General features: G+C 44.8%; 1 protein-coding gene across 1 annotated transcript in view; it reads left to right on the top strand.

Annotated features, from left to right (window-relative positions):
• Nucleotides 1–18,953: 18,953 nt before the first annotated feature.
• LOC112253203 (EMAP like 4) overlaps nucleotides 18,954–27,142 on the top strand; it is an 81,945-nt gene continuing 73,756 nt past the window's right edge. The window contains exon 1 of the mRNA XM_024425236.2: nucleotides 18,954–19,343. Coding sequence (XP_024281004.2) covers nucleotides 19,319–19,343 — 25 coding nt within the window. The 5' untranslated portion in view covers nucleotides 18,954–19,318. The remainder of the gene's footprint in view (nucleotides 19,344–27,142) is intronic.

Raw genomic sequence — 27,142 nt, 5'->3', positions numbered from 1 at the left:
TAGCAATGATATGTGGGCAATATACCACTGCTTAGGGCTGTGTCCAGGCACTTTGCGTTGCGTCATGCTTAAAAAGAACAGCTTTTAGCAGTGGTATATTGGCCATATACCACACCTCCTCGGGCCTTATTGCTTAAGTGTACTACAACATTCTTTAGTAAGTACTACACACGATAGAGCCCCACAGTGGAGGTGTCATAATATCCATAAAACCTAGCGGTCAAACAGGGGAATGGTTCCAATCGTTTTTCCATCATTCATTCTTCCCATAGGGGATTTAGGAAACACTTAAAATAAGGGCTGTGTTTCATGTAGGCTTACCCTGGCGTGATGTTTTGATAACCTTGTAAATATCTCTTGGACAAGGTGACTTTCATCAATATATATATTTACTTTCAGAATCGAAAATGCTAATTAGCCTCAAAGTACTACAAATCCCTACAAGCTCCTGCAAGTCATCTCTAGCTGATACCTTTGCGAACAGGTATTGTGTTAAATTTAAACTTGCGCAAGACAGTTCACATAATCACATAATTGTCCATTGAAATAAAAGTAAGCAATGTTTTAATTACTACGTTTAGCTAACATTCGATAGTTAATATAGAGACTCTTACTTTTACCTCGATTCAGCAGTCTCGTCCAGATCATCATGGCATTTATGATAGCCACATTAGCAGCTAATTAGCATTTAATTTTGGGGGTGTAAATACAGGCTAATATATTGATAAAAGGCACCTTGTCCTGGAGAGATTTACACAGTAATCAAAACATCATGCCAGGGTAAGCCTACACGAAACACAGCCCTTATTTTCAGTGTTTCTAAAATCCCCTACTGGAACCATTTCCCTGTTTGACCACTAGGTTTTATGGGTACTATGAGTCATGCTGTGGTAATCTATAGAGGGATACTACAGTGCGATAGAACTCTATAGTAAGTAGTGCAGTATTCTAAGGTAAACTGTATTATTTTTTATGTGGGAATGGAGAGAAAGAGAAGAGAGAATGAGAATGTGTGTTTGAGAGAGGTTGACAGAGAGGGAGAGAGGTAGCTGGTATTGGATATAGAGTGGGAGAGGGGGTGGTGGAGGTATGGTTGGCTAGTTGCTCTGTGCCAGATGGAGTGAGTGGAGGTCTGGGATGGTAGGGGTATGTCAGCACTAAGAGGAAATTAGGACTTAACAGAATACAGAGCAGCAGAACCCAAAACACAACTTAGACAAAGAACTGAGCCTCTTGCACAGCCTCTTGCACAGCCACACACACACACACACACATGACACACACACACACACACACCCTGCAATATCTAACTATACAGCCCCCTCTCGCCATCTAGTGGAGACACTTTGTGCTACACCACTCCTGGGACTGGTTATTTTCACATCAAGTGGGAGAGGAGAAAAAAAAGGGTTCCTAGCTTTGGTATGTTCCATTACATGCATTTAATAAATATTTATGTGAATAATGTATATATAGGAGCAAGGAGCTGTGGAGCATGCGTGTGCGTGTTGTACACCCATGAGCACGCGTGTGTGCATAAACCTGTGTGTGTGTGTGTGTGTGTGTGTGTGTGTGTGTGTGTGTGTGTGTGTGTGTGTGTGTGTGTGTGTGTGTGTGTGTGTGTGTGTGTGTGTGTGTGTGTGTGTGTACATGCACTCATGCATGTGTGTAAAAATTATGATCATTTCTGTATGGCAACCCACCTCTTCCCTCTAAACAACCAATAAGGAGCCAACATTTTCACAAAATGTCTCAAGCAGCACATTATACATTGATCCCTCTGGAAGTGACATGAAAGTAACCAGAGGTATGCCTTTTCAATCCCTGTGATTCATTCTCAGTGTGAGTGTGTGTGTGTGTGTGTGTGTGTGTGGATTTGTCTTCTCCACTCTCCCACCCTGTGTGTTTGTTCAGATGGAGAGGGAAGTGGAGCACTTCCAGTGTACTGTGGTCTCTGCTGTAATCCAGAGGGTTGACAATGTCTCCAAGTCAGTCAGACAGACAGGCCGGCAGGAAGAGGGAGAGGGCCATGTGCGCACAAGGCAGGGTGAGCCTCAGAATGGTAGCATTGCTCGCCAATGCCTCTGTGATTCAGGTCTTCCAAATTGCTGACTCGCTGTGGTCTTGATAATAGGAACATTTACACTGCCTGGCACAAAATTCCTTCAATCAATTATCTAAAATCCATGCCCGTTGATAGTGTAATCCACTGTGTGCTCCCTCACTGATCTCTTATTATCTTATTCTCATAGGTGAACATATGTACAGTATACGTACAGTTGAAGTCGGAGGATTACATACACCTTAGCCAAATACATTTCAACTCAGTTTTTCACAATTCCTGACATTTAATCCTAGTAAAAATTCCCTGTTTTAGGTCAGTTAGGATCACCATTTTATTTTAAGAAGGTGAAATGTCAGAATAATAGTAGAGAGAAAGATTTATTTCAGGTTTTATTTCTTTCATCACATTCCCAATGGGTCAGAAGTTTACATACACTCAATTAGTATTTGGTAGCATTTCCTTTAAATTGTTTAACTTTAGGTCAAACGTTTCGGGTAGCCTTCCACAAGCTTCCCACAATCAGTTGGGTGAATTTTGGCCCATTCCTCCTGACAGAGCTGGTGTAATTGAGTCAGGTTTGTAGGCCTCCTTGCTCGCACACGCTTTTTCAGTTCTGCCCACACATTTTCTATGGGATTGAGGTCAGGGCTTTGTGATGGCCACTCCAATACCTTGACTTTGTTGTCCTTAAAACTTCTTACGGCTGAAATCCCGTTAAAGGGATTGATATGAGAACAGCCAGTGAAAGTGCAGGCCGCCAAATTCAAAACAACAGAAATCTCATAATTAAAATTCCTCAAACATACAAGTATTACACACCATTTTAAAGATGAACTTGTTGTTAATCCCACCACAGAGTCCGATTTCAAAAATGAAAGCATACCATTCGATTGTGTTAAGTCAGCACCTAGTCACAAAAACACAGCCATTTTTCCAGCCAAAGAGAAGAGTCACAAAAAGCAGAAATAGAGATAAAATTAATCACTAACCTTTGATGATCTTCATCAGATGACACTCATAGGACTTCATGTTACACAATACATGTATGTTTTGTTTGATAAAGTTCATATTTATATATAAAAATCTCAGTTTGCATTGGCTCTTTATGTTCAGTAATGTTTTGCTTCCAAAACATCCGGTGATTTTGCAGAGAACCACATCAATTTACAGAAATACTCATAATAAACATTGATAAAAGACACAAGTGTTTTGCACGGAATTATAGATATACTTCTCCTTAAAGCAACCGCTGTGTCAGATTTCAAAAAAGCTTTACGGAAAAAGCACACCGTGCAATAATCTGAGTAAAGCGCTCAGACACAAAAACAAGCCATACAGATACCCACCATGTTGTGGAGTCAACAGAAGTCAGAAATAGCATTATAAATATTCACTTACCTTTGATGATCGTCATCAGAATGCACTCCCAGGAATCCCAGTTCCACAATAAATGTTTGTTTTGTTTGATAAAGTCCATAATTTATGTCCAAATACCTCCTTTTTGTTCGCTCGTTTAGTTCACAAATCCAAATTCATGAGGCGTGAGCACTAGGTCCAGACGAAAAGTCAAAAGTCGCTCTCACAGCCACGCGCGTGACCAGCTCATGGCATTCTGCTAGACACCTGGTTGAAACAGCTCTCATTCGCTCCCCCTTCACAGTAGAAGCCTGAAACAAGGTTCTAAAGACAGTTGACATCTAGTGGAAGCCTTAGGAAGTGCAATCGGACCAAATTTACACTGTATCTTGGATAGGCAAAGAGTGGAAAAACTACAAACCTCAGATTTCCCACTTCCTGGTTGGATTTTATTCCTCAGATTTTTGCCTGCCATATGAGTTCTGTTATACTCACAGACATCATTCAAACAGTTTTAGAAACTTCAGAGTGTTTTCTATCCAGATCTACTGATAATATGCATATCATAGCTTCTGAGCCTGAGTAACAGGCAGTTTACTCTGGGCACCTTATTCACCCAAGCTACTCAATACCGCCCCCCAGCCATAAGAAGTTTGAAGCCATTTTGCCACAACTTTGGAAGTATGCCTGGGGCCATTGTCCATTTGGAAGATACATTTGTGAACAAGCTTTAACTTCCTGACTGATGTCTTGAGATGTTGATTCAATATATCACATAATTATCCCTTCCTCATGACGCCATCTATTTTGTGAAGTGCACCAGTCCCTCCTGCAGCAAAGCACCCCCGCAACATGATCCACCCCCTTGCTTCCTCTTTGGGATGGTGCTCTTCAGCTTGTAAGCCTACCCCTTTTTCCTCCAAACATAATGATGGTCATTATGGCCAAACAGTTCTACTTTTGTTTCATCAGACCAGAGGACATTTCTCCAAAAAGTACTCCAAAAATCTTTGTCCCCATGTGCAGTTGCAAACCGTAGTCTGGCGGTTTTATGGCGGTTTTGGAGCAGTGGCTTCTTCCTTACTGTACGGCCTCTCAGGTTATGTCGATATAGTACTCGTTTTGCTGTGGATATAGATACTTTTGTACCTGTTTCCTCCATCATCTTCACAAGGTCCTTTGCTGTTGTTCTGGGATTGATTTGCACTTTTCGCACCAAAGTACGATAATCTCTTGGAGACAGAACGCGTCTCCTTCCTGAGTGGTATGACGGCTGCGTGGTCCCATGGTGTTTATACTTGCGTACTATTGTTTGTACAGATGCACGTGGTACCTCCAGGCATTTGGAAATTGCTCCCAAGGGTGAACCAGACTTGTGGATGTTTACAAATATATCTGAGGTCTTGGCTGATTTCTTTTTCTCAGTGCAAAAGCGTACTGAGTTTGAAGGTAGGCCTTGAAATACATCCATAGGTACCACCTCCAATTGACTCAAATGAGGTCAATTAGCCTTTCAGAAGCTTCTCAAGCCATGACATAATTTTCTGGAATTTTCCAAGCTTTTTAAAGGCACAGTCAACTTAGTGTATGTAAACTTCTGACCCACTGGAATTGTGATACAGTGAATTATAAGTGAAATTATCTGTCTGTAAACGATTGTTGGGAAAATGACTTGTGTCATGCACACAGTAGATTTCCTAACCGACTTGCCAAATCTATAGTTTGTTAACAAGACATTTGTGGATTGGTTGAAAAACAAGTTTTAATGACCCCAACCTAAGTGTATGTAAACTTCCGTCTTTAACTGTATAGTGAGCTACTCTCCTGTAACCCCTCTAAAGGCCAAGGGGCCTCAGAAAGTCTGCCATGTTCTGGGACTTGTGAGTGAAGAGCAGTAATTTAACATTTCAATGATGCTGTTATTTATTGAAATTGAGACCACAGGGTGCATAGAGACAGGCACTTCTTCGTACACCATGGTCCCGCAGTGGTAAAAGCCCTGTGAAGTGTCTACATAAACAGAATTGGACTGAAGAATACAAAGCTGTGAAGGAGGCTCCTGGCTCTTTCCTCTCCTCCTCTCCTCCATTCTGCCGGCTTGCGTTTATCTACAGTCCATCTCTCGTCTCGCTAATGTAGCTCGCTCATTCGTCTCGCTCCCTTCGAGCGAGGGAGGAGGGGAGGAGAGGAGGAGGAGAAAGGGGGAAAGAGAGGGCTGTGGGGAAAGTGAAATAACAGAGACTTGGGAGAGTGGTTGCGCTTTGCTCTCTCTGTGGGCCTTAACGCTGGCATTTCCCTTCGCTGCACTCTCTGACAGAGGGGAGAATAAAGATGGGGGTGTTGGTGGAGAGTGGGGGTCACTGGGGCTATTGTGGCACAGGGAGACCATGGGGCCTGGGATGGGGGAACGGGGGGGTAAAGGGACTATGGGACTGTTTAGCCCTAATGAAAGTTGAGGAGGTGGAAAGTGGGAAAAGAGAGTGATGAAAGCAGGAAACCTGGCCAGTGGTCTCCCAGCTCTACTAACAGGGGCCTGGGCTCTCTGTGTGAAGCTGAAGGGTACACCATGCTAGCCTCAACTCTAACCCCATTACTGAGCTCATACTGTAGTACCAACACTCAAACCTAAAAGAGCATTTACCTGTAAGTTACCATACAATAGACCCAGTAGTCAATAACCGAAGAAAGTCCACATAACAACAATCAGTGGCAACTGTCATCTACTTAAATCTACAAAACCATCTCCAGCGAAAGTCAGTGCAGATTCAACACTAGATTTTTAGTGTAAATATCCCAGACACCACATTCGGTTCCTTGAAAGTTGTGGGAACGTAGTTTTTAGTTTCCCATTAGTTCCTGGAGTGAAGCCATGTGTTTACTGTAAAAAAAAAATGTAAAGCGCTGAGAATGGAAGTGAAAATATAGCCTGTTCAGGGAACATAAATGTTTAGGTTGCAGGGAAGTTCTGAGAACATTTTGCTATGGTTCCCCGAAAGTTTTCCTGGGAGATTTGATTAACTTTCTGGGAACGGAAATTCTAGGTTATTTAATAACATTCGAGAAGACCTTTAATAACACTGACTTCTATGACACTAAATACCTGAGCTTTGTAAACAACGTTAAATGTAGAGTATATCATACACGCTCTATGCATTTTTATCAACATAGGACATCTGTTTGCTTAGGCATTAATCATGCAAACACATGTATTTTTTATTGAGGCATGGCATCATTGAGATTCAAACCGATGATTTTCTGTTCTCGATCAATGGAATTAGCCAACTGCGTCACCAGGGTGGAGCCAGCGTGTCATGTTTTAAAAAACTCATACAAAGCTGTTCATGTTAGTCTATTCAAACATACCCTATTTGAAAGAAAACAAGCGTTCTTTAGGTGTGGCCAATTATTGGGAGCGGTCAACACACCTGAACACACTTAACAAAAATAGAGGATAGAGGGAGTATTTTTGATGCTGAGAATGGAATGTATCTGCGTTTAAATGACATTCTCAGAACGTTCTCTGAATGTTACCATCGGTTTCTTGTGCTTTTTACGGAACGTGACTTGAAATAGAACCAGAGGAAACCTGTAGAAAAAGTTGTGTTAATAAAGTAATGAAATACGTTTTTTTGTCAAGTTCCTTTAAATGTGCTGAGAATGTTCCCACACCGAGCAACTATCCTGCACCAGTCCCAGAAAGTTGTGGGAAGGTTGTATGCAAAATAACCATAGGACAACCACACTCTCACCAAGCTCTAAGAAACATATGGTTCTCAGAACGTTTTGTGCTAGCTGGGTTGAGCCTGAGCCAGAGAGAAATAAATCATATTTGCAAGAGATCTATCGGGATAGAAGGAAAGTCCCTTCACCGCCTTCCACCTCCTCCAGTCCGATGCCTGCTGTGCTGTATGTACCTCCTCTACTGTACATTCCCACACACCATGGAGTTATGGAAGAATGGAAAATGATCACAATCTCTCAGCAACCCAACTCCAGGGCAAACAGCATAAGAAATATGGCGTTATAATGAGGCTATGAAAACATGGCTAATGAGGGGCCCACCGCATAAACAGGCCTTCAGCATAATGCAACAGCTGGCTGCCATGTCCACGGTAATCATCATTATCATCCTTATTGATGTTATTAATATGGTAAAGCATTAATCAACTGTCCCGTGGTAACAGTACATTAACTGTAGCATTGTCACAGCATGGTATGAGATTGGTCTTCTCATAGAATGAAGTATTGTACATATCAGGACTGGGTATGTAAGTATAGGGAGGTATGAGATTGATTTTCTCATAGAATGAAGTTTTGTACATATCAGGACTGGGTATGTAAGTATAGGGAGGTATGAGATTGGTTCTCTCATAGAATGAAGTATTGTACATATCAGGACTGGGTATGTAAGTATAGGGAGGTATGAGATTGGTTTTCTCATAGAATTAAGTATTGTACATATCAGGACTGATATGTAAGTATGTATGAGATTGATTTTCTCGTAGAATTAAGTTTTGTACATATCAGGACTGGGTATGTAAGTATAGGGAGGTATGAGATTGGTTCTCTCATAGAATTAAGTATTGTACATATCAGGACTGGGTATGTAAGTATAGGGAGGTATGAGATTGTTTTTCTCATAGAATTAAGTATTGTACATATCAGGACTGGGTATGTAAAGTATAGGGAGGTATGAGATGTTTTCTCATAGAATGAAGTATTGTACATATCAGGACTGGATATGTAAGTATAGGGAGGTATGAGATTGGTTTTCTCATAGAATTAAGTATTGTACATATCAGGACTGGGTATGTAAGTATAAGGAGGTATGAGATTGTTTTTCTCATAGAATTAAGTATTGTACATATCAGGACTGGATATGTAAGTATAGGGAGGTATGAGATGGTTTTTCTCATAGAATGAAGTATTGTACATATCAGGACTGGATATGTAAGTATAGGGAGGTATGAGATCAGTTTTCTCATAGAATTAAGTATTGTACATATCAGGACTGGATATGTAAGTATAGGGAGGTATGAGATTGGTTCTCTCATAGAATGAAGTATTGTACATATCAGGACTGGATATGTAAGTATAGGGAGGTATGAGATTGGTTTTCTCATAGAATTAAGTATTGTACATATCAGGACTGGATATGTAAGTATAGGGAGGTATGAGATTGTTTTCTCATAGAATGAAGTATGTCACATATCAGGACTGGGTATGTAAGTATAGGGAGGTATGAGATTGGTCTTCTCATAGAATGAAGTATTGTACATATCAGGACTGGGTATGTAAGTATAGGGAGGTATGAGATTGATTTTCTCATAGAATGAAGTTTTGTACATATCAGGACTGGGTATGTAAGTATAGGGAGGTATGAGATTGGAATGTTGCAGGAATGAGTTTATTTTTTGAGGATTCACAAAATTCATTCCTACACTCCCAGAAGAAGACTCTTGTAGTCGAATAGTAGTCGGTAATGGGGAGGGGGGCTTATGATATAAAATCATATACTTGGTTAAAGCGAAGTGTGAAAATCATATATAAAAGATAAACCTGAGATCATGTGCAATGGACCTGCTGGATTAGAATGGCTGGTGTAAAAAAAAATCACACAGTAAGTAGTCTCGGTAATCCCGGACACAGAGCAACAGCACTTGTTAATGTAGGAAGCAACCCTTCTGCCTAAAGGAGACTGCGCAGTAAGCAAACTAATATTTGTGAGCGCTGAAGTGCATTAGGTGCAATGATCATGTACAACCACTAGAGTGCGCCACTGTTCAAGTAAAAGTTGATCAGAACATCTCAACAGTACTAAATATATTGCTAGGCTTTAACCAATATACATTAAAAACCTTTTTCATACACATAATATACAGATAGACAATATTCAACATCTATTAGGAATAGACTTTAATTGTCTTACTTGCATTGACTTACTGACTCATTACCAAAAACAATAGCCTGTGGAGCAGAGTAGAGCCACCTAGTGTGAATTGAAACCCAGCCCCCCTCTCTGTCTCTCTCTCTCTCTTTCTCGCTCTCACTCTCTCTTTCTCTCTCAGAAACATCTGGCTGAGCAGGAAACTGTGAGCACAGACCGGGTGAACCCCATCTGCCCGACAGCAAGAAGACACATTCAGAGATGTACCATTCTGGCTCAAAACCTTCACTAGGGCTGTGTTTACACAGCAGGCAGTTTAATTATGATATGTTTCAACTAATTGGTCTTTTGAACAAACAGAACAGATCTTTTGCCAATAATTGGGCTGCCTGTGCAAACGTAGCCTATGGCCTCAGCATGTCTACTAGTTGCAGCTACAGACTCAATCAAATGAAATGTCCAAATAACGTACTGTTCAGCCTACATTGGAGTAGTTTTTGCTATGAATGTGCCTCTAAAACATACGAGACAGCAAAAATAACCAGGCTAAATGTAGTACAATGCATTGAGTGACTCATTGGAAACATAAAAGCAATAAACACGGTCCCGGTCAGTTCCAATCAAGCCAAAGTGAAGGAGCTGGCTGCACAACCTGCCAGGTTCGCTCTGGGATTACTCATCAACCTGCCAGGTTCGCTCTGGGATTACTCATCAACCTGTCAGGTTCGCTCTGGGATTACTCATCAACCTGCCAGGTTCGCTCTGGGATTACTCATCAACCTGCCAGGTTCGCTCTGGGATTACTCATCAACCTGCCAGGTTCGCTCTGGGATTACTCATCAACCTGCCAGGTTCGCTCTGGGATTACTCATCAACCTGCCAGGTTCGCTCTGGGATTACTCATCAACCTGCCAGGTTCGCTCTGGGATTACTCATCAACCTGCCAGGTTCGCTCTGGGATTACTCATCACCCGACTGCCTCCGAAGCATCCTCAAAAATCATTTACCCTGCTGGATAAACCCACAGGCAGAGGCCCCAAGCCTCAATCCCCTCTGGACCGTGAAGGAGGATAAAAGATTGGCCCTGTCCTTTCTTCTCTCTCTCCCTCCATCCTTCATAAAACCAGAAGAAAGGGGGAGCTTTGTGGTAGGGGTGTTTGAGCAAGGCGGGTGGGGTGCGGTGGTGGGGGGGGTTTACTGGTGTAGTGGGGTCACACACTGCCAGGAAACAGGCGATGAGGGCGTAGAGGGTGGGAGAGGGAGGGTGTTTTCTGAGGGTAATTTACTCCACTGCGATACAAGGTGACAACCGGATTCCTTACTGGCACACACACACATCCCATCAAGGATAGTATGTTTTACTATCCTTGATGGGACCTACAATTTATTTCCATTCAAAATCCTATTTTCCATAACCCTTACACTAACCCTAAACTTAACCTTAACACCTAACCCTACCCTAACTAAGCCTAAAAAAAAATGTTTTTGTCCTTGTGGGGACTTGAGGGAGAAATGTTCTTGTTTTACTATCCTTGTGGGGACTTTGGGGGATTTCTAGGACACACCAGGATAGTAATACAAGCCCCCAACCCCACACACACACACAACCACACCCACCCACACACAAACAACCACACACACACTCATCATGACCTCTATCTGCATAACAGAGCATGTGGAGAGAGGAAGGTTCTGTTCCTGGAAACAGTCTTCCATCTGTCCTGCCAGGGTTAGCCCACTCAATTTCTCACAATGACACCTCTATCTCTCTCTCTTTCTCTCTCTTTATCTCTCTCTCTCTCACACACACACACACACACACACACACGCGCACACGCACACACACACGCACACGCACACACACACACATGCACAAACACACATACACACACACACACACACACACACACACACACACACACACACACACATGCACAAACACACACACATGCACACACACACACACACACACACACACACACACACACACACACACACACACACACACACACACACACACACACACACACACACACTGCACAAACACACACACTCACACATGCACATGCACACACACACACATGCACAAACACACATACACATGCACACACACACACACACACACACACACACACACACACACACACACACACACACACACACACACACACACACACACACACACACACACACACACACACACACACACACACACACACACTCACACTCACACGCACATGCACACACACACACATGCACAAACACACATACACATGCACACACAGTTCCTACCATCCCTACAGTAGGGGGGAGCAGCCATTACAGAAAGCTCACTGGTCTTGATACTCTGGCATTTGGTTGATTGGCTCTGTCAATGAGGGCTTACCTCCTGAGGTTTCCAGCTGGTCAGTGGGATGGAACGAGTGTCTTCTGGTAAGACGGGTCGGTGTCTGGCACAGACTGAGAGGTGGTGATGTCATACCCGAGTTCTACTGGGAAAGGACAACCACCAATAAACCATAGATCTTGGATTCAAATTGTCAATTGTGAAAAGTCCAGTCAGTCCACACAGTTTCTTTTTTGTCAGACTGTCATGCATTGTGTCACGGCACCCTATAGACAGGGGCGGATTGGCAATTCTGGCAAATGCCAGATGGGCTGGACAATTGTTTTGTTAGGTGGGCTGGTCAAAATTGACACACACAAAAATATGTATTCATATATAAAAATAAAACAATGAAAAAGGTGATATGGCCGGCGGGCCATGTGCCTGTTAAGATATTTTCTGGAAATTTGTTGGAGCAATTTATTTTCTAATAATCTTTAATGAGCCATTAGCTAATCATGTGGGCAACAGCCGGCTCCCTAGCAAGATGGGCCCGGTCCGGTTTTCTGATAGGCTGAGCTGAAGTCAGGCAAACACATTCAAAGGCAAATGTTGCACCAGCAAAGAGACCTGGTCAGAATCTGTCATCAGTTATGTCACCCAAGATCATGGATAGTAAAAAATGGAAAGGGTGCCTATAAACGCAGAAAGATCGCAATCTACATTGTCACCAACATTAGGCCGGCTAAAACCATGATTTGGTCAAACAGTGAAGTGCATTATCCTCATGTCCAGACCTTATCTGCCCCTATGATTTCGCTGGCGCCTGCTGCTGTGATGAACAAAGCCACAGCCACTCTCCTCTCCCACCATGCGCTCAAGAGATGAATGCATTCTGATCTTATAACATTTCTAAATGCAATTGTGGGAAAGACACAGCTTTGGAAGCTTTGTCACTCTTATCCCTGTCAAAAGAGAGCAGGGTCTCAGCTTTCTGGAGGTACTGTTTGTATTTCTCAACTCTAAATATTCAGTTCAATAGCAACTATTTTACAACAAATATATTTGATATGGCTTTGAGATACTGAGTGGCGCGAGCGCAAATTGCGCACCAGCCATTTCGAGGGCAAAGGCCTAGGTCTCATGGGAAGTTGACTACACATGGCTACTAACAGTGGGTATTGTATTTAGAGATAGCGATCTAGTTATTTGTGTTTTAGTTTCCACTTACTTTCCCCCTAATGAATAAGCCTATGATATTAGTTAGTGCACATAAAGATGTATGCAATTCATCTCTATTGAAAAGAATATGATAATAATTCTGGAATCCTAATCCTAAATCCCAACTATAGTCTAATTGTCAACCCAAAATTCATGACAATCACTGAATTAGGATGCCCATCCAAATATATTGAATCGTGCATTCCTGCTTGGATGGTCGTGTTAGACGAAACAACTTATCTTTAATAATTCCGTAGTCTATTTGTTATACTTTTTAACCCTATCAGTCCCGAGAAAATCAGCAAAAAAAGATACTTTTCATTTATCTGACTTTCATTTATCTGCATGTCCAGCCCTTATAATTAGCATCACAATGAAGGGTTTTAACATTTTATTTTCAGGAAAATCAGGGCTACACGTAAAACACAAAATCATTTGGCATAAAGAGTTGCGCTCATGAGTTTTGTTAACAAATGTCAATAAAAAAAATAAGGCCAGCCGAAGCAAAAACCTGATAAAAATGAATTTGTATGAATGCTGTAAGTACAGAAATGGTTTGCTCAAGTGGGAAATAAATATCCAACTAGTCAGTGACAACTGTGTGGAGTTTGTGACAGCAACTGTGTGAGCTTATTACAGTATTATAGACACTATGTCCTGGGATTTCCTATGATCTTCTATGGAGAAGAACCTCTTACTTTCTAACGACTCTTGTGTAGCTCAGCCCCCATTAATAACACAGACTAATGGTATCTACAGATGCAGAAGAATGGACTAATCTAATGGTGCAACCCAGTAGTCTTTAGCTCAAACACACAATGTGTAAAACGGGTTGGAAGTCCTAAATCACGCCTGCATTACGGCAGGACTCACTGGGTTAATAAAGCACTATTACTCACTTTGTAAGATGACAACTCACCGAGCAAATCATGCGCTGGTGCCACCAACCAACCTCAAAAGCTAGTGACACCAGTGACACCGGGTGAAATGTTAGCCTGGTGCCCTGTAAGAGTAATTAACACTTAGGGTAGGTGTTGATTTGTTTTGTTTGTCCTGCAACTGCAAATATTCCTCGCCTGGAACTGGAACTCTTGTTGTAGGCTAAAATAAGTGCTGTCTCCGTCAACATAATAAATATGCCAACGGGCACAATAAATGCACTGCCAATGGACATTTTGCAATAATTGACCCTTCTTCAAAGCAGGTGGACGTCCACACAGGTGGGGACATACACCTCCTTTCATGTAGCCATGTTTGTCTGTTTCTCCTTTCAGAAGATTTGGTTGGTTTTGATAGATGATCACAACCTGGCTCTGAAAGCTAGATAGTCTACTATTTAGCTTTCAAGATGATCAAGTCATCTTGATCACCTGGCAATAAGTTTTAAAAAAGCAACAAGTGCAGGATTGAGGGACTAGAACATAAGGACAATGAGAAGAAATAAGAAAAAATGTGGGATAAAACCCACAGAAAAGGGAATTCCTTTGGAGGAATTATGGAGCATTTCTAAAGGAAAGACAATGCAAGGCATTGAAAAGGAAACAAACAAATCACATACAGGCGAGGTAGGATTGTCTGGACCTTGTAATTGATGTGTACAGTGTTACACTAAATTACACATTGAATAGCTTTATATTCTCGTTATAAAAAGTGCATTGTTTCAAAAGTTGCATGCATCAATACTCAAATGAAACAATGGCTACAGCAGCAGGATCCTGGCCCATACCATTGACCTACCAGCAGGATCCTGGCCCATACCATTGACCTACCAGCAGGATCCTGGCCCATACCATTGACCTACCAGCAGGATCCTGGCCCATACCATTGACCTACCAGCAGGATCCTGGCCCATACCATTGACCTACCAGCAGGATCCTGGCCCATACCATTGACCTACCAGCAGGATCCTGGCCCATACCATTGACCTACCAGCAGGATCCTGGCCCATACCATTGACCTACCAGCAGGATCCTGGCCCATACCATTGACCTACCAGCAGGATCCTGGCCCATACCATTGACCTACCAGCAGGATCCTGGCCCATACCATTGACCTACCAGCAGCATCCTGGCCCATACCATTGACCTACCAGCAGGATCCTGGCCCATACCATTGACCTACCAGCAGGATTCTGGCCCATACCATTGACCTACCAGCAGGATCCTGGCCCATACCATTGACCTACCAGCAGGATCCTGGCCCATACCATTGACCTACCAGCAGGATCCTGGCCCATACCATTGACCTACCAGCAGGATCCTGGCCCATACCATTGACCTACCAGCAGGATCCTGGCCCATACCATTGACCTACCAGCAGGATCCTGGCCCATACCATTGACCAACCAGCAGGATCCTGGCCCATACCATTGACCTACCAGCAGGATTCTGGCCCATACCATTGACCTACCAGCAGGATCCTGGCCCATACCATTGACCTACCAGCAGGATCCTGGCCCATACCATTGACCTACCAGCAGGATCCTGGCTCATACCATTGACCTACCAGCAGGATCCTGGCACATACCTTTGACCTACCAGCAGGATCCTGGCCCATACAATTGACCTACCAGCAGGATCCTGGCCCATACCATTTACCTACCAGCAGGATCCTGGCCCATACCATTGACCTACCAGCAGGATCCTGGCCCATGCCATTGACCTACCAGCAGGATCCTGGCCCATACCATTGACCTACCAGCAGGATCCTGGCCCATAACATTGACCTACCAGCAGGATCCTGGCCCATACCATTGACCTACCAGCAGGATCCTGGCCCATACCATTGACCTACCAGCAGGATCCTGGCCCATACCATTGACCTACCAGCAGGATCCTGGCCCATACCATTGACCTACCAGCAGGATCCTGGCCCATACCATTGACCTACCAGCAGGATCCTGGCTCATACCATTGACCTACCAGCAGGATCCTGGCCCATACCATTGACCTACCAGCAGGATCCTGGCCCATACCATTGACCTACCAGCAGGATCCTGGCACATACCATTGACCTACCAGCAGGATCCTGGCCCATACCATTGACCTACCAGCAGGATCCTGGCCCATACCATTTGACCTACCAGCAGGATCCTGGCCCATACCATTGACCTACCAGCAGGATCCTGGCCCATGCCATTGACCTACCAGCAGGATCCTGGCCCATACCATTTACCTACCAGCAGGATCCTGGCCCATGCCATTGACCTACCAGCAGGATCCTGGCCCATGCCATTGACCTACCAGCAGGATCCTGGCCCGTACCATTGACCTACCAGCAGGATCCTGGCCCATACCATTGACCTACCAGCAGGATCCTGGCTCATACCATTGACCTACCAGCAGGATCCTGGCCCATACCATTGACATACCAGCAGGATCCTGGCCCATACCATTGACCTACCAGCAGGATCCTGGCCCATGCCATTGACCTACCAGCAGGATCCTGGCCCATACCATTGACCTACCAGCAGGATCCTGGCCCATACCATTGACCTACCAGCAGGATCCTGGCCCATACCATTGACCTACCAGCAGGATCCTGGCCCATACCATTGACCTACCAGCAGGATCCTGGCCCATACCATTGACCTACCAGCAGGATCCTGGCCCATACCATTGACCTACCAGCAGGATCCTGGCCCATGCCATTGACCTACCAGCAGGATCCTGGCCCATACCATTGACCTACCAGCAGGATCCTGGCCCATACCATTGACCTACCAGCAGGATCCTGGCCCATACCATTGACCTACCAGCAGGATCCTGGCCCATACCATTGACCTACCAGCAGGATCCTGGCCCATGCCATTGACCTACCAGCAGGATCCTGGCCCATGCCATTGACCTACCAGCAGGATCCTGGCCCATACCATTGACCTACCTGCAGGATCCTGGCCCGTGCCATTGACCTACCAGCAGGATCCTGGCCCATACCATTGACCTACCAGCAGGATCCTGGCTCATACCATTGACCTACCAGCAGGATCCTGGCCCATACCATTGACCTACCAGCAGGATCCTGGCCCATGCCATTGACCTACCAGCAGGATCTGGCCCATGCCATTGACCTACCAGCAGGATCCTGGCCCATACCATTGACATACCAGCAGGATCCTGGCCCATGCCATTGACCTACCAGCAGGATCCTGGCCCATACCAATGACCTACCAGCAGGATCCTGGCCCATGCCATTGACCTACCAGCAGGATCCTGGCCCATACCATTGACCTACCAGCAGGATCCTGGCCCATACCATTGACCTACCAGCAGGATCCTGGCCCATGCCATTGACCTACCAGCAGGATCCTGGCCCATACCATTGACCTACCAGCAGGATCCTGGCCCATGCCATTGACCTACCAGCAGGATCCTAGCCCATACCATTGACCTACCAGCAGGATCCTGGCCCATGCCATTGACCTACCAGCAGGATCCTGGCCCATGCCATTGACCTACCAGCAGGATCCTGGCCCATACCATTGACCTACCAGCAGGATCCTGGCCCATACCATTGACCTACCAGCAGGATCCTGGCCCATACCATTGACCTACCAGCAGGATCCTGGCCCATACCATTGACCTACCAGCAGGATCCTGGCCCATACCATTGACCTACCAGCAGGATCCTGGCCCATACCATTGACCTACCAGCAGGATCTTGGCCCATACCATTGACCTACCAGCAGGGAAATAACTCTGAACATTCTAAACAGCATCACAAACAAAGGCTGCTGAGGGAAAATCCAGAGACACCGTTTGCTGATCATACCCTAATTGGAGACCAGAATACCTCTTCTATACAGAGCATACTGCTGCTTGGTATTCTGCAGCATGTAGGCACTTTATCCATGTCACAAACAGAGGAATCACTAATGGTCAACAGATCTTGGTATTTGATGAACAGGAGCCTGATAATCGACCCGTCACCATTAACTCGCACAACAATGGCACGGGCTTTGTTTAGACGCCTAGACGCTGCACTTTCCCTCTAGATACATGAGTTTACATCACGGAAAGAGCTAGCAGACACCTTGAAAGAGAATGGCACTCTAACTGCGGCACTTCAATCAGAAGACAGACCCTCATATCTAACCAAGCCACCCTAGCAGACATGGAGAGTGGCAACTTGTCCCAGGCCTTTGGAAGTATTTCCCTACTGGAGGTAGGGATGAATTAGCCATAAAGGACCTCTGGAGCAGAGTGACCATCGGGTTCTTGGTCACCTCCCTGACCAAGACCCTTCACCCCCGATTGCTCAGTTTGGCTGGACGGTCAGCTCTAGGAAGAGCCTTGGTGGTTCCAAACTTCTTCCATTTAAGAATGATGGAGGCCACAGTGTTCTTGGGGACATTCAATGCTGCAGAAGTGTTTTGGTACCCTTCACCAGATCTGTGCCTCGACACAATCCTGTCTTGGAGCTTTACAGACAATTCCTTCGACCTCATGCCTTGGTTTTTGCTCTGACATGCACTGTCAACTGTGGGACCCTATATGGACAATCATGATCAATCAATTGTATTTACTTCAGGTGGACTGCCATTTCAGTACACAGAGTTGTAAGAGATCTTCAGTTTCTTGGCAGTTTCCCGCATGGAATAGCCTTCATTTCTCAGAACAAGAATAGACTGATGAGTTTCAGAAGAATGTCCTCTGTTTCTGGCCATTTTGAGCCAGTAATCGAAGCCACAAATTCTGATGCCCCGTATACTCAACTAGTCTAAAGAAGGCCAGTTTTATTTCTTATTTAACCAGAACAACAGTTTATAGCTGTGCAAACATAACATAATGATCAGTTAGCCTTTTAAAATGCTAAACTTGGATTAGTTAACACAATGTGCCATTGGAACACGAGTGATGGTTGCTGATAATGGGCTTCTGTACGCCTATGTAGATATTCCATAAAAAACACTTTCCAGCTACAATAGTCATTTACAACATTAACAATGTATACACTGTGCTTCTGATCAATTTGATGTTATTTTAATGACAACAAAAAAAACAAGGACATTTCTAAGTGACCCCAAACTGTTGAACGGTAGTGTATATATTGGCCAGCACATAGGGATCCTCAACTGTGTCAAATTGAGACGCGCTCAGACTAGCCACTCCAGGGAAGCAAGTCGTGCCAAAGCGGGCGGAGTCGGAAATGCGAAAGCCGAGCTCTGCCTGTCCTACCTCCCCCGGCGGAGGTGTGCTATCGTAGAGTCAAGCAAGAGCGTGTGATCAACTGGCCCTGAGAACCACGGTGTTGCTCCGGACTGAGAATTCACTGCGACTCGACAGATCCCCAGTTTACTACGATACGGTCGCGACCACTGCGAGAACAGTTGGCTTGAGAAATTTCCGCCTTGCCTGCCAGTCTGGATAGCCCGTCTAGCGTCCGACATTCTCCCACTGTTCCCTGAATAGGACCCGTCATAACAGGAATATTTTTGGTGTCTGCTCGGCTATTTCTCCCAGAAATGGACGGTTTCGCCGGCAGTTTGGGTAAGTTACAGACGAATACTAGCCTATTAATATGTCTGTCTAACTGGTGGACGTGGTCGATGCGAAAAGCATCGCAATTCATATAGCAGCCTGGAACGTATTGTGTCTTCTTGTCTAGGCCTACACGTGTCAGTGCTCTAGCTTATTTATTAAACCAATCGAGTCAACATTGTAACATATCACCTTGACACCAAGTTGGCTCCAATGTGTCAAAGTGCACCACGTTTTATGAGCTCTGTTTTTCTGTGCTGGATATCACAAGTAGGCTTCACTTTACGTACCACACTGCATGCAATAGGCTATTGTAACAAAGCATCTGATCTTGTGCTATTCTCTCATACGCACTGGGTTGTGCGTATCTGTTTTTTTTCTACGTCCATTGCCTGCTATTGCTATGGCAGAGAGCCTTTTGAAAGGCGTGTGGGTTGATGAATAGATTCGGCAAGAAATGATTTATTTATCCAGTCAGTCTGCCAGTGCGGGTGCACGTAGGGTCGTGTGCGAGAGCATTGCCAGCGCCGCGTATTGTGACGCGCGCAGAGTGTGTGTGTGTGTGTGTGTGTGTGTGTGTGTGTGTGTGTGTGAAGAGGGGACGTGTCAGATGAGTGGCACTCCAAGAAGGGGGCCTTCCAAAGGTACTAATGTAACCGTTACACAATACAATTTAACTGACTGACGTTCTAACAAAAGGAATTCGACTTCCTCATTAGATACCAGGTAGGTGACTATCTCCAAGGACTGTAAATGATTAGAATATGCACAAATACTGTGTGTGCTCAACTTCCTTATTATCACGTTTTTACGAATCTCAGACGCAGTGCTGTATATGTAAACAATAATGCAATACCCTACAGAATACTGTACATTTTGTAAAATCCACACCCCATAGGAAAGATAATCAACAAAACACCTCCCAGAGTTTACTGCAGGTGACTTCTGACGACAGTGTTAATTTGTGATTACAGTGATGATGGAACATGCATGGCATCAATTGCTCTCTATCAGTTAAATTCTTGCTGTTGATGGGCTGCACATGCATGTCTTTTTTTATTGAGTTGCTTGGAGATGCCACAGGCAATTATTGCAGTGGGAGTCATCGTGTGTGTGTGTGTGTGTGTGTGTGTGTGTGTGTGTGTGTGCGCAGTAAAGTATAGATTGAGAGGTGGTAGTGTCATTCTGTCTTTGTCCTTCCCATTTGAATGCGGTGTGTGTGTGTGTGTGTGTGTGTGTGGTGTGAGCGAATCCCAGTTCTCTCCCTCCTTATCCTTCATGTTTGAATGCACTCAATGCAGTACAGTGAAGTTAGAGGACATTAGCCTGGAGCACCACGACAGAGGTGGTGGTGGAGGGTATGTGAGCGAGTGCCCGCACAGCGTATGAGGCACGCTGAGGAATACATGCCCAGTCATAACTGCTCTGCAGTGCCCGCAGGCTTTGCCCGCCTGTCCTCAACACTTACTGTGCTGATTTTTCTCTCTCTCTCACACACACATTGGGGGTGTTTGTGTCCACTGCCCACCAGGGTCTTGGGCAGAGCAGGACCTAGTAGAGAAGGCTGTTGTCTCTTTCTCCTTATCTCACTCTGAGTAAGGCCACATTGCTTTACATATACACATTATGCAATCGCTTATCAATCTTTCTTCATATTTTCCTAAACACACTGCCCTCTGGGCATGAGCAACAGGACCCCATATGCCATATACAGACACAGTGTAAAGGAACTTGTATCTGCTTTACCCTTCCAGACATTCTATGCAATGCTACTTTATGGGATTGTTATTTTTTTGCCTGCCTAGGAAGGGTCTTTATTACACACATGTACAGTGACATTTTTTTAAATGACAGAGCATCATGTTCGGTATCTACTGAACTTTAGGGCTGGGGCATTGCAGTGATAGATATTGGTGCAGCTGTGTGGTTGCTAGGGCTGTGACGATACCAGCATTGGGATATTCTTTCCATAGCAAAAATGAAATGAAACCGCGAAGCAGAACAAAGTCTTTGGTACTTTTAAAAACCTGCTGTACAGTGCATTTGGAAAGTATTCAGACCCCTTGACTTTTTCCACATTTTGTTATATTACAGCTTTATTCTAAAATGGATTAAATAGTTTTTTTTCCCCCCTCATCAAACCACACACAATACCCCATAATTACAAAGCAAAAAGCTGGTTTATAGACATTTTTGCAAGTTTCTAAAAAAAATGTTTTTTAAATATACATTTGCGTAATTATTCAGACCCTTTACTCAGTACTTTTTTGAAGCAGCGATTACAACCTTGAGTCTTCTTGGGTATGACGCTACAAGCTTGGCACACCTTTTATTTGTGGAGTTTCTCCCATTCTTCTCTGCAGATCCTCTCAAGCTCTGTCAAGTTGGATGGGGAGCGTTGCTGCACATCTACTTTCAGGTCTTTCCAGAGATGCTCGATCGGGTTCGAGTCCGGGCTCTGGCTGGGCCACTCAAGGACATTCAGATCCTTGTCCCGAAGCCACTCCTGCGTTGTCCTGGCTGTGTGCTTCGGGTCGTTATCCTGTTCGAAAGGGAACCTTCGCCCCCTGTCTGAGGTCCTTTGCACTCTGGAGCCGGTTTTCATCAGAGGATCTCTCTGTACTTTTCTCTGTCATTTTTGCCTCGATCCTGACTAGTCTCCCAGTCCCTGCCACTGAACTACATCCCCACAGCATAATGCTGCCACCACCATGCTTCACCGTAGGAATGGTGCCAGGTTTCCTCCAGACGTGACACTTGGCATTCAGGCAAAATAGTTCAATCTTGGTTTGATCAGACCAGAGGATCTTGTTTCTCATGGTGTGTGTCTTTAGGTGCCTTTTGGTAAACTCCAAGTGGGCTGTCATGTGCCTTTTACTGAGGAGTGGCTTCTGTCTGGCCACTACCATAAAGGCCTGATTGGTGGAGTGCTGCGGAGATGGTTGTCCTACTGGAAGGTTCTCCCATCTCCACAGAGGAACTCTGGAGCTCTTTCAGAGTGACCATCTCCCACGATTGCTCAGTTTGGCCAGGTGGCCAGCTCTAGGAAGAGTCTTGGTGGTTCCAAACTTCTTCCATTTTAGAATGATGACCACTGTTCTTGGGGACATTCAAGGCTGCAGGTGTGTATTGGTACCCTTCACCAGATCTGTGCCTCGACACAATCCTGTCTCGGAGCTCTACAGACAATGTCTTTGACCTCATGGCCTGGTTTTTGCTCTGACATGCACTGTCAACTGTGGGACCTTATATAGACAGGTGTGCGCCTTTCCAATTCATGTCCAATCAATTGAATTTATCACAGGTAGTCTCTAATCTAGTTGTTGAAACATCTCAAGGTTGATTGACGGAAACAGGATGCACCTGAGCTCAATTTTGAGTTACATAGTAAAGGGACTGAATACTTATGGAAATATGTATTTGTTTTTTATTTTTAATACATTTACAAACCATTTCTGAACCTGTTTTCGCTTTGTCATTGTGGGGTATTTTGTGTAGATTGAGAGTTTTTATTTAATCCATTTTATATTAAGGCTGTAACCTAACAATGTAGAAAAAGTCAAGGGTTCGGAGTACTTTCTAGGCAGTGTATGTACAATATGGTGTCCTATAGCTTTGAAAATAAATAAATGTGACTCAGGATGACAACATAATGATGTTTGTTTCCAACATTAGGCCTGTTTCCCTGAAGAAGTTTAAATCCGCTTCATGTTCTGTTTACTTGCCACGATACTACAGCGTATCGCGATACTGGTATCGTCTCGTTGCCCTGGGTATCGATAGTGTGTCATATTGTTGTTCAAATAAATGAGAGATTCACACCTCTGCAAAATAGGATCAAACTTTAGTCGATAACCTTTGCTGTATACTCATGAAGTCAGAGGACTTGGTCATTGATATATGTGACCAGCATCACATGTACTTCGGTAGTGAACATCAGTCAGTAGATGTGTTAGTTGGTTGATTCATGTGTATGTGCAGGGTGTGAGTGGATGGCAGTTCCACTGGGCCGGGGCAGTTAACGGGGCACCTGTAGGCATGGCTGTGAAAGGCCACTGGGATGGCTTCAGAGTGCTCCTGCCGCCCCTCTGATCCCCTTCTGCACCCAATCAGCACTCTAACTGTCAAATGAGATTTAAATATAGAACTCACAGGAGCCAGCTGCTAGTGTTCACCGCCCTTGCCCCCTGTCCCATTCACATGTTAACTAGTGTGTTGTGTTTGGGGTAATGCTATTAAATTAAAGTTGAGAGAGGCAGGGTAGCCTAGTGGTTAGAGCGTTGGACTAGTAACCAGATGGTTGCAAGTTCAAACCCCCGAGCTGACAAGGTACAAATCTGTCATTCTGCCCCTGAACAGGCAGTTAACCCACTGTTCCTAGGCCGTCATTGAAAATAAGAATTTGTTCTTAACTGACTTGCCTGGTAAAATAAAATAGTTTGAGACAAAATCAGCGCAGCTTGTGTGTTTTTGACTGCGCTGAACTTGTGGGATATGTGTTGACGCTTGTCTGTATGGTGTTTTGAACCTATAGTTTACATGTGTGATGTTTGATATTTTCCCTCTGAGTGAGTGTGGGTCAGGGCTCACTGAATCCCTGTGTGTGTGTGTGTGTGTGTGTGTGTGTGTGTGTGTGTGTGTGTGTATGCCACCGGGCCCTGTGAGGTTGGTCAGTGCACTAAAGACAACTAGAGGATCAGGTTACAGAATTCCTTCCTGAGGGAGAGCAGAGATCGGGAGAGCAGAGATCGGGAGAGCTCGGGAGAGCAGAGATCGGGAGCGGAGATCTGGAGAGAGAGAGCGGAGATCTGGAGAGGGAGAGGGAGATCTGAGAGCAGAGATCGGGAGAGCAGAGATCGGGAGAGGGGCAGAGATCGGGAGAGAGGAGATCGGGAGAGGGAGAGCAGAGATCGGGAGAGGGAGAGCGGAGATCTGGAGAGGGAGAGCAGAGATCTGGAGAGCGGAGATCTGAGGGGAGCGGAGATCGGGAGAGCAGAGATCTGGAGAGATCGGGAGAGCGGAGATCTGGAGAGCGGGAGAGCGGAGATCTGGAGAGGGAGAGAGCAGGATCTGATCTGATCGGGAGAGCGGAGATCGGGAGAGGAGAGATCTGAGAGAGCAGAGATCTGGAGAGGGAGAGCAGAGATCTGGAGAGGGAGAGCAGAGATCTGGAGAGGGAGAGCAGAGATCTGGAGAGGAGATCTGAGATCGGGAGAGCGGAGATCGGGAGAGCAGAGATCTGGAGAGGGAGAGCAGAGATCTGGAGAGGGAGAGCAGAGATCGGGAGAGCAGAGATCGGGAGAGCAGAGATCGGGAGAGCAGAGATCGGGAGAGCGGAGATCTGATCTGATCGGGAGAGCGGAGATCGGAGATCTGATCTGATCGGGAGAGCGGAGATCGGGAGAGCAGAGATCTGATCTGATCGGGAGAGCAGAGATCGGGAGAGCAGAGATCTGATCTGATCGGGAGAGCAGAGATCTGGAGAGCAGAGATCTGATCGGGAGAGCAGAGATCTGATCGGGAGAGCAGAGATCTGATCGGGAGAGGGAGAGCAGAGATCTGATCGGGAGAGGGAGAGCAGAGATCTGGAGAGCGATGCACGTGCTCCAGAGCGGTTCCAGATGTGGAATGTCACGTCCCACATTTTTTCTTTTTTTTCTTCTTCACCTCCATAACAATGTATTACATTACCGCTGGAATGAAAAATAAATAGGACTGTCCTATTCTGAGCATGGAGTGGTTATATGAGACCGAGAGTAGTGTGGACAGACAGATGGACAGCGAGAGAGAGAGAGCGAGACAGTCAGCCAGTTGCCCCAGACCCATTGACAATACTACACTACAAAAACACAGAGCTGCTACCACATGGTTTAGGGGGATGTTTTTGCGGGATTTTCTAACTTGATTGTGTGCGTATTTTATTTTTTTATGGATCTGCAGGGTATATTTTGAAGATCCTGTCTGTGAGAGCGGTTGTTTGTTTGTGCGTGCGTGCGTGCGTCATGGTCATGTGCTGGGTGTTAGTAAACAGATGAATGGGAGGCCTGCACAGCCTATGATTCTGCCTGTCTTTCAGCATGTCTCCACTCTTACTATGAACAGATGATGAAGGCATGACGTGGGGTGTTCGGGGGGGCTTGGAGCTCTTCCCAGAGACCGACTGCTGGCTGTTTCTTCTTTCTACTGAAGAGTGCGTGTGTGCGATTTCTCATTAGTGGTACTGCATATCCTCCAGTTGATCGCTATGTAGAACCAGGAAGTATAGCATTTAAAAAAAATGTAAAGATAAAATTCCAATAGTGTCTGGTTGTTATTTTCTGCCCACAGTTCAGGGGAGCACGCACGCACGAACACACACGCATGCTACACTATTCATCCCAATTATCATAGAGTCCCACTATGTGTCTGGCTATGGGATCCCTGCTTGTACCTGCCATGGATATCCCAATAGGTAGAAGACTGTGGCCCCTACCTGGTAGAACTGTCTGAGGTGACAGCTGGCTCTATAAAAGCCACAATATTTCCTCCCCAGTCCGAGCAGTTGCTGAAGCAGTTAGAAAAAGCCTTAAGATTAAATTAAAGGTAGGATATGCCTCTCCCCAGTCCCCCCTTTTTTAATACAGCCTTGATTTTTCAATCCCCTCAGTTACTGGCAAGGCCAACTGGAAGGTGGGGGAGTTGACGGGAAAGAGGATGGACGGGATGGCGGCAGGGTGCAGGCAGGTTGCGTTTTTTGCGGGGCGCATAGTGACTCTGCGGGGTATCTCTAATCAGGATTAGGCAGGGATGTGATGCTGATGACAGGGGGGGGGGGTGTGTGTCTGTGTAGATCACAGAGAGCTAGGATTAGAGAAGGGTTATTGAACCATGGGTCGGGTGGTACTACAGGGAGTCTGCGAAAATATATATATATATATATATATGGGGAAAATAATGTTTACATCAATAGCGCTAGCAACAACCACAATAACACATGTTGAATTACAGACCACAGTACAAGAGTATCTTATAATTTCAAATATCAACTTTCTCAACTCTTAACATTGGCACCAATGCGTGTAATTTGCTCAATTACACTCACTGGAATGAGCAGCCGCGAATACATTTGTTTTCAAATCTATTCATTTTAAAATATTGATTTCTTCTTGCCATTTATCATTTCACCTGATAAGACAAGAAGCGATTAGATATATTTTTGCTGACATGATGGAATGTGCAAACTGTTCAAACAGATGCACAAGGAAGGTGGATCCTTTTAAATACACATTTTGTTACGTTACAGCCTTATTTTAAATTGATTAAATAAAATAATCATCAATCTACACACACTACCCCATAATGACAAAGGGAAAACAAGTTTTTATGAATGTTTGCACATTTATAAAAAATAAATATATATTTTTATTTTACGTAACTATTCAGACCCTTGGCTATGAGACTCAACTGAGCTCAGGTGCATCCTGTTTTCCATTGATCATCCTTGGGATGTTTCTACAAGTTGATTGGAGTCCACCTGTGGTAAATTCTATTGATTGGACATGTTTTGGAAGGCACACACCTGTCTATATAGGGACCCATAGTTGACAGTGCATGTCAGAGCAAAAACCAAGCCATGAGGTCGAAGGAATTGTCTGTAGAGCTCCGAGACAGGATTGTGTCGAGGCACAGATCTGGGGAAGGGTACCAAAACATTTCTGCAGCATTGAAGATACCCAAGAACACAGTGGCCTCCATTCTTAAATGGATTGGAACCATCAAGACTCTTCCTAGAACTGGCTTCCTGGCCAAACTGAGCCATTGGGGGAGAA

The sequence above is a fragment of the Oncorhynchus tshawytscha genome, linkage group LG01 (genome assembly GCF_018296145.1).
Source record: "Oncorhynchus tshawytscha isolate Ot180627B linkage group LG01, Otsh_v2.0, whole genome shotgun sequence".
NCBI lineage: Eukaryota > Metazoa > Chordata > Actinopteri > Salmoniformes > Salmonidae > Oncorhynchus > Oncorhynchus tshawytscha.
This window is presented reverse-complemented; position numbering and strand designations above follow the sequence as displayed.